The sequence below is a fragment of the Pongo abelii genome, chromosome 5, assembly GCF_028885655.2.
Source record: "Pongo abelii isolate AG06213 chromosome 5, NHGRI_mPonAbe1-v2.0_pri, whole genome shotgun sequence".
NCBI classification, from domain to species: Eukaryota; Metazoa; Chordata; class Mammalia; order Primates; family Hominidae; genus Pongo; species Pongo abelii.
The window spans coordinates 6473117-6486302 of NC_071990.2; the positions used below are offsets into that span (position 1 = coordinate 6473117).

At 46.1% G+C, this 13186-nt stretch overlaps 1 protein-coding gene across 1 annotated transcript in view; it reads left to right on the plus strand.

The window, feature by feature from the left end:
* The first annotated feature begins 863 nt into the window (after positions 1–863).
* The window catches only part of LY86 (lymphocyte antigen 86), a 65129-nt gene continuing 52806 nt past the window's right edge, over positions 864–13186 (plus strand). The window contains exon 1 of the mRNA XM_024248554.3: positions 864–1014. Coding sequence (XP_024104322.1) covers positions 879–1014 — 136 coding nt within the window. The 5' untranslated portion in view covers positions 864–878. The remainder of the gene's footprint in view (positions 1015–13186) is intronic.

Below are 13186 nucleotides of genomic sequence, written 5' to 3' on the forward strand. Positions count from 1 at the left end.
AGGGTTGGGGAATCAAGACTGAGAAACCTTGCTGTCCTGCAGCAGAACAGAGATACATGGAAGAAGGAAGACAGAATCTTGGCTTTGAAGAGAAAGTGAGATGTGATGTCAATGATCCCACTAACACCACAACCATCAAACCAGCCTCCTTAAGGGTGGCCCCACCTCCCCACCCTTCCTGCTTTTTCTACCAAGCCAAACCCAGAAATAGAACATGGCTCACTTCTCAGGGCTATTGCCTCTGCCTCATCTCCAGAGACCACATCTGCAGCTCCCAAAACAAGGTCTGTTCTGCAGCTGGACAATTCACTGCTAAAATCCCAAAGCTAAGAGCAGAGCCAAAGCCAGAGGAGAGGAAAGTGACAATAGGGCCAAAGCCTCATTCCAGATTCCAAATGTCATTCTGTAGCCCTCGTGCTATCAACTGCTGCCTGCTGGCTTGCAGCCAGGTCCCTGGTCCATACACAGCCTGCATCGAGACTCTGCAGAGACACGGGGGCTGGAGATGGGAAACAGATGGTGGCCTGTGCTTTGTCTTTCCTAAGTTTACAACCTCACCTGGGGGTGGAGGCTGTTCTGAGGGGCCCCAAGAGGTAAGTTCACGCATCACTACTGACCCCTCTCCCTGTGAAAGCAGAAAGTCAACACCCATCCTACCCCAGACCAGACCAGCCACACCTGTAGATTCAAGGTCCTGGGGGAACAGTATTCAAATGCCTCTGCTCACAGCCTTTTACTTCTGACTGTGGTTCCCAGCGAGCCTAAAATTTGAGAAGTGAAACTGAACATCCCACTGCCTTGGTGAGGGGAGAGGAAGAAACTTTACGGCCTTTTTATTGGCCGGTTCTTTTTCTGTGTGTCCCATACAGGCCCTCACCATGAAGGGTTTCACAGCCACTCTCTTCCTCTGGACTCTGATTTTTCCCAGCTGCAGGAGAGGTGGCGGTGGGAAAGCCTGGCCCACACACATGGTCTGCAGTGACAGCGGCTTGGAAGTGCTCTACCAGAGTTGCGGTAAGCCCTTGCAGTACACCCATGTGTGTTTATGGGGAAAGTAAGGCCTACAGATGTGAGCCACTAGTGCTCAGTTGGAGTTGGGGTGGGAGAGGGGACCAGCAGCTGAACACTTTCTCCACCTGCAGCAGGTCTGGGAGGGCCACTGGGAGCCTTTGGGAGAAAGAGGGGTGGGAGTGGGACCGGGGCCAGGGCCGGGAGTGGAAGAGAGAATGGCAGAGCGACGAAGAGTACAAGAAAGAGAAATTGAATCTAAATATAGCCATTTACTAACAACACAGAACCCAAACAAGAACAAAATGATCAGTGAGTCTACCAAATCATCAAACCTCACCAGCTGAAAATTAGGAAAAGAAGCTTCCAGTAGGCCCTTCCCCAACACTGTACACCTGGGCTACCTTTCCATCTGATGTACTTTGCAAGTGAAGTGAAAAGATCACTTCTGCCCAAAGAGAAGATTCCTGTCCCTCTCTGGACACTTTCAGAGCTTTCACTGCAGCAGCAGCTCTCATGAATTCAGCAAGCATTTTGCATGCAGCTATCAATGCCAGGGTTTCTCAGTGCTAGAGATAATAAAAGTGCATACGCCAGGACTATCACTCCAGCGGGCCAACCCAATATGCCAACAGATAAATTGCAATTCAGTGAAGAGAATGCAGTGAACTGTGGTAAAAAGTGTCAGAACCAATCAATCGGGCTGTATCTTAGTCAGCTAGGACTGCCATAAAAAAGTACCACAGGCTGGGGACTTAAATAACAGAGATTTATTTCCTCACAGCTCTGGAAGCTGGGCTGGTTTCTCCTGAGACCTCTCTCCTTTGCTTCTAGGTAGCATCTTCTCCCTGTCCCCTCATGTGCTCTTCCCTCTGTGTACATCTGTGTCCTCATCTCTTCTTAAGGACACAATCATATCAGATTAGGGCCCACCTTCATGGCCTCACTTTAGCTTAATCAGCTCTTTAAAGACCCTATCTCCAGCAGGGCGTGGTGGCTCACACCCATAATCCCAGCACTTTGGGAGGCTGAGGAGGGTGAACCACTTGAGGTCAGGCATTCGAGACCAACCTGATCAACATGGTGAAACCCTGTTTCTACTAAAAATATAAAATTAGCTGGGTGTGGTGGCACGCACCTGTAATCCCAGCTACTTGGGAGGCTGAGGCAGGAGAATCGCTGGAACCCAGGAGGTGGAGGTTGCAGTGAGCCAAGATCGTGCCATTGTACTCCAGCCTGGGCAAGAGTAGCAAAACTCTGTCTCAAAAAAAAAAAAAAAAAAAACCCTATCTCCACATACAGTCACATTCTAAGGTACCGTAGTCCCCCCAGTCTGCTAGGAATACGTTGCAAGACTCCCAGTGGATGCCTGAAATCATAGATCGCTTTGAACCCTACATATACTATGGTTTTTGGATCCAATAAATGAGACAGCTACTAAGCGACGGACAGGCAGGTAGTAGAGACAACATGGATATTCTAGACAATTCATGTTCCTGGTGGGATGGAGCTGGACAGCATGAGATTTCATCATGCTACTCAGAAGGATGCTCAATGTCAAACTTATGATTTCTGGAATCTTCTATTTAATATTTTTGGACTGCAGTTGGCTGAGAGTAACCGAAACCTTGGAAAGTGAAATCTTGGATAAGGGGGCTGTACGGTACTGTACTGGGGGTTGGGACTTGAACACATAAATTTGAGGGGATGCAATTCATCCCATACAGGGCTCCCAAGTCCCCGGGGAGCAACTCAGGAGACCAGCCTCAGGATCACATCTGCTGTTAGAGGAACTGGCTTGTGCAAACACATGGCATTGTGGTATCTGCCACTTTGGAGGGAGATGGGGGCAAAATGCCGTTTGAACTGCAGGAGATGGGAAAGAGAAGTTGATTAAGCATCTGAGTTGGCCTCACTCTAAGCTGGGGAGTGATGAGGACGCAGTGCTTGAGCAAGTACCTAATCCTACAACTGCCACCCAAAGAGCTGCCCAGAGAGGTCCAGATGGTCACTCTAGTCACCAGGGCAATTTGTTCAATTTGACCTTACTCTTTGAAAAATAAGGGACATTGAAGTACACACACACATACAAATTAAAAATAAGTAAAAGAGAATGAACGACTGGATGCTGGAAGTGCTGATCTTGTCACTCTAGGTTTTCCCATGGTGTCAGGACCACTAGTATCCCATTCATTTTCGGTGCAGGATGAGAAGCAAGATGTGAGATAAATGGACTAGTCAGGGTTGGTTTTTCCAATTCATCCTTGCATAAAAGGTTGCCACAGCTGATCTGTCTCCCAGACTCACCCTCTGCCTGCAGCCAGGCCGGTGCATCCTTTCAAGTCACTTGCAAGAGGACTGGGCATGTCAGGGAAAGAACAAGGACACATCACCTGCCCACTGGAGGATGGCTCTTTCCTCTGTAGGTGAAGTTTCCCCATGGAGTCAGTGAACGTCCTAGCCAAGCCACTCAGAATAAGAGATGGAAGAGATGCAGTTCTCATCCAAGGGAGTGGGAAGATCAGACAATTAAGCAACAGGGTAAATGCTTTATGCGAAAGGCTGTAGTGAAGGCAGGCATTGTGCACCAGGGACATAGTAATCAGAAGATGGTGAGGTTGGCATCTGGATATGTTGGGAAAGGAGTCACCAAGCCTAAGTTGAGGCTTAAAGACTGATGAAAATAGTAATGATAACACCTCATGTTGGTGGAGGCCACCAGGCTAAGTACTTTACACGCATCATTCTTATGTTGCAGATGTGTAAACTGAGGGATAAAGATGTTATTAACAGTTAACTTTTCCAAGGCCACACAGCTAATAGTGGCAGAATTATATCCCCAGGGTCACAGAGAAGGTAAGGCGTTGAGGAACTATTCATAGAATTAAAACAAATTGATCCCCAGCCTGCCTGACTCCAGAGCCCATGCTCTAAAACTCCCTGTGGTCTACAGTTTCATCAGCAGGCAAAGTGGACTAAAGGAGGGATGAAAGGAGAAGTTTGGCAGAGAGAATGACATGCGTGAAGGCAGGGAAATGGGACCAGGCACAGGGTTCAGGGAACTGCAGGAGGGCTGAAAACACAAAGGGCTGAAAGAGGAAGTGGGAGATATGAGCAGGACCCCAGACAATGGTGGGCTGCCTCCCTTTGGCCAGGAGGAGGTTGCATTTTGGAAAGATCCTTGGGCAGTAAGCAGGAGTGTAGATTTTGAATTGGAAGCTATCTGAGGCTGAAAATAGGGTTTTCTCCTGGTGGAGCAATAATTCAGGAAAGAAACCACTAAGGCCTGAGTTGACATCATTTCCGCAGTCTTGATAACCTTGAGGAGAAGGGAAACTTCACAAGCAATTACTGGGCTCTGATTACTGACTAGGAAGTAAGCATAGTTTTCTGAAAAAGCGGAAGTCCTGGCCTGGCCACCTCTCAGTGACACAGGAAAGAAGACAGCCACTGTCTTTACTAAAGCAAAAGGAGGAACAAACACAGTCAGGGCCTTGGGTTTGCTAAATCACAACTCCCAGAGTTACAAAAGCCCAGGGACTCCACCCCATGCACACACCACAAACATCCACCAATATATTTATATGCTGCCTCCAGCATATACGCGAAGATGTGAGGCGATGACAGAAATACTTATGATTGGAAGGGGAAATAGGCAGCAGAAGAAGCAGGGTGAGGGGAAGCATAAGGGAAAGTGCTATGGACTGAATGTTTGTGTCCCCTGAAGATTCATGTTAAACCCTAATCCCAGTGTGACAGTATTAGGAGGTGGGGCCTTTAGGAGGTGATTAGGTCATGAGGGTGGAGACTTCATAAATGGGATTAATACCCTTAAAAGAAAAGGCCAGAGATCTCCCTCTTTTCACATGAGGACACAATGAGAAGGTGGCTGTCTGTAAACCAGGAAGTGAGCCCTCACCAAGAACCTGCCCCTGCTGGCTCCCTGATCTCAGATTTCCACCCTCCAGGACTCTGAGAAATCAATGCTGGCTGTTTAAGCCCCCCAGTCTATATAATTTGTTAAACCTTCCTGAGCTGGCTAAGGGGAAATCATAAAGGCAGGAGAGGTTAGGACACATGTAACAGATAGGGCAGCATGAGAGGTAAGAGCTTAGAATCTGGAGTCAGCAAAGCTCATTCAAATCTTGGGGCAACACTCTAGATCTCATGTTGTTGTTTGTAAGGAGGGTGTATTAGTTTCCTGTTGCTGCTGTAACAAATGTCTACTTGGTGGCTGAAAACACATGTATTCACTCATAGTTCTGTGGTCAGAGCCCAAAATCAATTTCACTGGGTGGGCAGGGCCTGGGCCTTGCTCCCTTAGAAGCTCTGGGGGAGAATCCCTTTCTTTTCTTTTCCAGCTTGTATAGCTGCATTCCTTGGCCTGAGGCTTCTTCCTCCACCTTCAAAGCTGACAGTGTGGCATCTTGCTTCCTTCCGTCATCACATGGCCTTCCTGTTCTGTTTCAAAGCTCCCTCTGCCTCCTTCCTGTAAGGACCCTTGTGGTTAGGATCATCTCCCCAATTCAAGATCCTTAATCACATCTGCAAAGTCTCTTTCGCCATGTTAAGATAAGATTCACATGTTCCAGGCGTTAAGAGGTAGACGTCTTTGGGGACCATTATTTAGCCTAATATCATAGGGAGAATATATTACCTACCCAAAGGGCTGTGTGAAGATTATGTGAGAAGGACTACATGAAAGGTGCTTAGCACATACTGTGCACTCAATACATCTTTGCTGCTGATGACTTTGTACGGTATTTTACAACTGATTGAGGTATAATAGACGCTGAGCTTCCTTGAAGCCAAATCAAACAAGGAAATGGCATTGTTTCTGAAATAAAATTAGTTTTTAAGATGCTCAGCTTTTCCTGATATAGGGATGAGCGGTGAGGGGAATTTCTCCCCAGAGTAGATGGCATCCTGGACGGCGTCTGTACTGAAATGCCATGGTGACTCAAACTTGCTGTTTTTCATGATGCCCCTTGGTGCAGGTCAAGAACCCAGAATCAAGATACATTCTGCAAAGGGCCAAGGCGGAATCCTTCATGAATACAGCAATCACAGGTCAGGCTTCTTTGAGGGAGAAGGTTGGATTGTGTACAGGAATGGATAAGCTGCACGTCCTGTGGGCAATCCTCCATAAATATTATTGTTGCCATTGTTTTTGTTACTGGATGTTCATAAGGGTCAGATAGCAGAGTTCTGGATTGTATTTTTTGGCAAGGGCCCAGTGCTGTAATTTCACGTGCGTTGACATCAACCAGGCAGAGGAGGACCTGTGACACATGCTCAAATGACTTATGTCCCCCTTTGGTTTCCCTGATACTCACAGTCTACCTGGACAGAGGAGTGGCTCCTAGAAGTTGTGTAAGGCAGACACTTGCGAACTAGAGCCCGCAGGCCAAACCCCACTCGGTGCCTGTTTGTGTATGGCCTGTGAGCTAGGGATGATCTTTACATGTTTAATGTTAAAGAATTCAAAAGAAGAAGAATATTCATGACCCATGGAAATTATCTGAAATTCAAATTTCTGTGTCCATAAATAAAGTTTTATTTGACACAGCTGCACCCATCCTTTTAGATGTTGTTTATGCTACTCTTGTGTTACAATGGCAAGGTAGTGTGACAGTGACCACATGGCAAGGCTCCACAGAGTGTTACATATTAATCATCTGGAACTTTATAGAAAAGGCTTGCCAATCCCTGGGCCAACAGTAGGACGGAATCTCTTAAGCTCTTCACCGGATCAGAGTCTCAAGTTCCAGGCCTTCCGATGATTCTAGCCAGAGAGAGGCTGCATGAGCAAGTGAACTCAATGGTAAACCCACCATGATTGCAAGGAATTTATAAGTTCCCTTTCAGAGAATCATCATTGTCATAATAACCTCTCCCTTCTGCATGCCACTTTAAAATTTATGAAGTCCTTCCATTGACAAAGCCTCATTTAATCCTTACAAACAGGTAGATAGGATGTTTATCTCCATTTTCTGCATATAGAAACTGAAGCGTACACACATTAAGCATTTTAATAAAGTAATATACCTGAGCTATGATACAAACCTATGTGTCCTTACTGCATGCTCAGTGACATAGAGCTATGTCATAGAACTCTAGTAGGGAGTAAGTCATGCCATCAGATCCCAGAAATACAGGGTGAGACCAGGCAGAAGGCACAGCACAAAAGATAAGTCTTCAGGTAAAAAAGTGAAAACCCCAAGCAGTCTGTGGACCAGCAAAAGAAGGAGGATGGGGAGGAAGAGGAGATCAGGAAGAGAGGGAGGAGGTGAGGGAGAGGGAAACAGAGGAGGAGAGAAAGAGGGGAAGGAGGAGGAAGAAGAGGAAGACGGGGAGAAAGAAGAGGAAGGGAAAAAGGAGTAGGAGGAGGGAAGACAACAAGGAGGGAAGGGGAGGAGGAGGATGAGGAAGAGGTGGGGGAGAAGGAGGAGGAGGTGGAAGAGGAGGAAGAGGAAAGAAAGGAGGAGGAGAGGAGAAGGAGGAGGGGAGAAGAAAGAAGAGAGGGGAGAAGAGAAGGAGGAAAAGAAGATGAAAGGGGAGAAAGAAGAGAAGGGGGAGGAGGGGGAAGTGGAAAAAGAAGAGAGGGAGAGGAAAGGAGGGGAGAGATTCATCTCCTGACGAAAGAATGGCTTCCCTCCTGCCCCATCCCACCCCAGCTCCATCCTTTCTACGCACATCCAGAAATGGGCCAATTTGGCTCTTCCCAAGTATCCCTCAGGAACATACGGCCGCCTCAGAAGAAAAGGAGCCCTACCACATCTCCATTTTTCAGCCATGTGCACCAAGTTCTTGTTTGTTGCAAAGTGATGTCTAGAAATGACATCTTCCAAATTAAAAGAAGTACATGTAGGGCCATTCTCTTATCATTAAGAACAGCATATTTTATAGTCAGAGCCCTCCTGCACAGGAGGCATGCTAATTTCCTGAGGAAGCCCTATTTCCCATCCCCAACCGTTCCACCATGAGGTAGTCAGTGAGCAGGGAGGGGAGGGAGCCCTATTCAGCAGTGTGCGGAGGGCTGTGGGTGGTCCCTGTGGGACCTGGCAGCCCCCCGGAAGCATCCAGGGTCAGTTTACCATGGCATCTGATCACCAGGCTTCACACTTGGAATCAGCACCTGCTCTCCTCCCCTTAAAGACAGTCGGCCTTTAAGTCTACCTCTGCCTAAATAGGCTTCCCATGCTGCTGATGTTTGCTACAGGGCAGGTGCTTTAGCTGACACCCAAAAAGTCTCTTAATTACAAAGCCTAAATCAAGTCACATGTGCCTGAATCATCCATCAAAGTGGCCAAACGGGACAATTAATCAGACTTCAAGAATGTAAAATATCTCCGTACAGAATAGAGGGTAAGCTGCAAACAACCTCACCATGTAGCAGAACCAACAGGATATATTGATAAAATGTTCATAGAAAACATTTTAAAAGCTGCCCCAGGAGAAAATGGATGGGGAAAATGCTACTTTCCTCAGAACCTAATAATTCCGAAGGAAATGGAGCATAAAACAAGCATGCATGAAACAACATCAAAGAAAAGAAAAACGTCACAGGTCATCTAGTCACTTAGCAATACTTTCAAATATTGCACACAGACAGCAATTTCTCTCTTCATTTATTTTCCCAGATTAACAAGGATATAAAACTATAATTTAGGAAAAGTAGACAAATAGCTAGAGAAACAAAGATGCAATTTCAGAGGGATGACTCTGGGCACGCAGGATTGAACAGCTAGCTGCCTTCAGTAGGGCAAGGCCTTTTGGCCCAAATTTAAAGACAGGAAGTTGATAAAGAAACACAAGAATATCCACACTGTGGTGCAGATTTTTTTAATGCTAGATGAAAGTGAACGCTGCCAGAAGGGAAGCAAACTACGTAGGTGTGTTCATGCGACCACGCCACCAAGATCCTCTGGGTTTCCATTGGTGGGAACGTTTTACAGCCCAACCTCCAAGCCTGAGTTAATTCTCCAAAGTACTTTTTAAACGAGATGCTAAGTAACTTAGTGAATAGGAACCTAGAGAGGGAAAAAAGCCAAGAGTCTGTAGTTCTAAAGAGACCTCTTCTGCAGGCAGGAAACGTTTTCCCAAACGCTGTTCACAGCTATTTCCATCCTTAGGCAAAATCTTAATGGGCAGCTCTGCTCGTGTTTTGGGAGGAGAATCTTTGGAGAGGTAGAAATGGGAAGGGCTGTCCTCCAGCCCAGCAGCTATTTTTGTAGAAACTACAGCATAGGCAACACATGCCTAAAGCAGCAGCGATTGTGAGGTCCTGGGCATGGTTTCAGACCGAGGCCCGCAGGTGGGGGAGTGTGAAGACCAGAGCAGTTTCTGTTTTCTCCAGAGCCCAAGGAAAGCGAAGGTGGAAGAACCCATTCCCAGCTCCAGTAGTGCAGCCAGCACTCCTGGCAGAATCTGATAGCACCAGGTGCCCCATGAGGCAGGAGCTCCAGGTGGACAGAGGTTGTCGATCCTAATTAGAGCAGTCAGAAGGCACAGAACGGGAGCAGGGCTGAGGATGGAGTATAGAGAGGCAGGTGCTTCCTCCAAAACCTGAACAACAAGGCAGGGTTTTCACTGAAATAAAAGGGTGACCCATCCGCGACCTGTGTACCATCTAGCTTGGTGTTCATTCCTTTCCAGGGATGCCATGTAAGGCAATATCTGAGGCCCCTGATCCATTAGCTTTGACTGGGGTTCTAGAGACACCAAGTGGGCAACAGAAGAAGCGTGCTGGGATCTATCAGGAAACCAGTATTTGCACCTCCGTCTGTGGCATTCGCGTGCAGTAGGTAGTGTACACATCAGCATCCACCAGCCCCTTCATGGGACCCAGGAAGGCATCACTGTGTGTCCTTCCTCCAGTGCTCCCTGCCCTCAGCAGAAGTGAGTGGTAACCAACACAGTGGCCAGGAAGAAAAAGAAAATCCCCAGCCCAGAAATCTCCACTCGCGTTTCCAAGCACAGTTTACAATCTAAGGTTCACAAGGGCTGCCTGATTAGCCAGAATGCCGTCCAAAGCCTCTCTTATTTGAAACCTGACACCTTCCCTTCTGGCCAGTGGAAGCTACACCAGCCTCAGTGATAAATCTAGAATAGAATTATCAGGATTCCTTTTGCTTCCTAACCATTAGAATCCTTCCCCATAGCTGAGATCTTTCCTGCTTTAGTGCTCAATGTAGTCTCCTTATATTGTGTTTTTAAAATATCCCTTTAAACAATTCAACACTACTTACACAACTAATAAGTCAAAACTTTGTAAATTTAACAAATTAATTTTTGCAGACATACGTACACTGGCCACAAATTTGTCTTAAACATCTAATCGAATATAGCAGATTTTTTAAATTTGTCTTATAAATTTCAAAAGCAGACAAAGCATACACAAATTATCACAAGATTATTCAACTCATTATTCTTTTTCTTAACCTCATTTCAAAATATTGATACCATGAGTTTACATTTATCTCTTTATTATCTTTGTACTGACATTTATTTTTACCTATACTCTTAAACTTTCCCAAGATTACAGTAATATTTATCTCAGTATTTTTCTGGGTGTCTAATACATTCCAGACCAAAGATAAAGGCTATCTCTTCAGATCATCTGAGGATGCAGGTTTTGACTTACCAACCAATTGATTTTGGGCTTGGTGGCCAGTCCACAAGTTGAGCTCTCTTTACTTAAATTTTACCTATTACATGCTTAAGACAATTTATGCCTCTTCCTTCACAAAGTTCCCTCTACCCTGCTGCTTTTCTTCTCAAGTGGCATGCTCTTTAAGTTGTGCTAAGTCAGTGTCTTGTAACTCATTGTCCCACCCTTATTGTATATTGACCTGGCCTACAGGCATCATTGGAAACTCATGCCTGCCCTTGCCTTCTCCACATATCATTAGAGGGGTGATTTACAGGACATGATGAACTTTGTCTGCATGGTCAAGGTTAATCCTTACAACACTTAGCTAGTTCATCATCCTAGAACATGGCTGGCATTGACCTGTCTTTCCATTTGTATATTCTGTGCCATCACTGGAGCTGATTTGACTGTTGCCTGATATTCTGCCTAATTTTTATATGGGACCACTTGAGCTGATCAGTCCTTCTGTTCCATTTTTCCCAAGACTATCTGGCTCATTCACAACTCTTTGTCCTTACTCCTACTTGCTTACAAAGATAGAAAAAACTGCATAGTTGTCTCTGATCTATCCATATGGATGGAAATGCTTGGAATCTCCAAATAACTAAGAATGAGGCTCCATGCTCATCTAGTGCTTGGGACATGACCCAATTTCCTTCCCATCTTTGTTATCACCTAGACATGCCTGCTAAGTAATTCTGAAAGACAGAATCACGAGAGATGAGGTCTTCAGGAGCTCAAAACAGTAGTCTTCCTATTTCTAGGAACTGCCTGGTATTGTTAATGCCATTCACTCCAACCAGCAGAGGACACTTGAGCACCTTCCCTTAACCTACCCTCTAGCATTCCATCAGTGCAGTCGTAGAGGACTTTGGTCTTTTCGGTCAGTTCTTAGTGGCTAGGGATAAGAGGGAAGCACGCCCCAGTGTGGGGTGAGACACTGGAGTGGTTCCTGAATGTCAGCTTGATGTCCTGTGAGGCTGAGTGATTGGTTTTTGACAGTGTCTGCCTTGCAGCTACTGGTGAAGCATTGGGTTGCAGGGAGCTGTCACATGACGACCAATTTCCCTACAAGCCTGGTGCCCTGCAGGCACAAAGAGAGGGGTCAGCATTCTGCCATTCCCTGCCCACAGGCAGACGGGGTTCCCTTACAGGACTGGAAAATGTTCAGGCAAGATAGAGCCTCAGGGCTTCAATCCAAGTGCCTCCTTGTTTAGAAAAGGAACATCTGAGCCAGAAAACCAACGTGTCCTAACCATGGTCACAAAGCCAGCCAGCCAGCAGCAGAGTGCGACAGCACCCTCCCAGGCAAGCTCTGCTTCTTATTCAAGCAAAAAAACCATCACATGAAGCAAACTTACCCAATGTCAGGTGAAAGATGCTACATAATAAACCAAGACTAGACCCTCACCTGCACACCCACATCCCCAAAGCACAAAGAATCCTCTCACTAGGCAGCCCTCCTCTTAGGGCAATTTCCCCACATCCTGTTTTGCCCAAGAGCCTACAAATAAGGGCCTTTGAATATGTAAGAGACCACTGGGGGCTCCTTTATAATATTGAGAAGATAAGCAATTCTATAATTGTACTATTATTGTAAACTTTACATAGAAATGGCATTTTCATAGGGCAGTGAAAGCAATAGCTTGTTTAGGGTAAGGGCTGCCTTCCCCTGTGATAGGAGCCTCATTAAGGAGTCCAACAGCCTTTAGTAAACACATAACCATGACAGGGGATGCCTGATGAAAATATAGCAGGTCGACCAGGCACGGTGGCTCATGCCTGTAATCCCAGCACTTTGGGAGGCCGAGGCAGGCAGATCACTTGAGGTCAGGAGTTCCAGATAAGTCTGGCCAACATGGTGATACCCTATTTCTACTAAAAATACAAAAAATTAGCCAGGTGTCATGGTGGACGCCCTGTAATCACAGCTACTCGGGAGGCTGAGGCAGGGGAATCGCTTGAACCCGGGAGGCGGAGGTTGCAGTGAGTGGATATTGCACCATTGCACTCCAGCCTGAGAGACAGAGTGAGACTCCGTCTCAAAAAAAAAAAAAAAAAAAAAAAGAAAATATAGCAGGTCACTTGGGCCCCTAACAGCCCAAAGCTTGATGCCAGGGCCTGCTTTTTCTGGTCTTTTCTCCAAATGTCGAAAAGCTCACTGCATACAACCAACTTCATCCATCAGATAAACACCAAAATCCTTCCACTTCTCTCCACTGGGATCATTTGCCACGGGTCTGGATCACTGGATGGAGGATATTCCTAAAGGGAAGTATGAGGATCCTCAAGTCTCCAGAGAATAAATTCTAGACTGACCTACACTGTGCTTTTTGGAGAGAAGACAGGAACATCATTCTTCCCGGATGAGCAATAGCTTTTCTGCCTCACACTTGGCTTCAGTTTTGACTAAATTAAAGGGCAATTCATGTGTAAATAAGTGTGCACATTTCCAAAAAATACCTGAGGGGAAAATTGCCAGTGGCCCTTTTTTTATTTGAAGCAGTGGCTGAACAGAGTGCA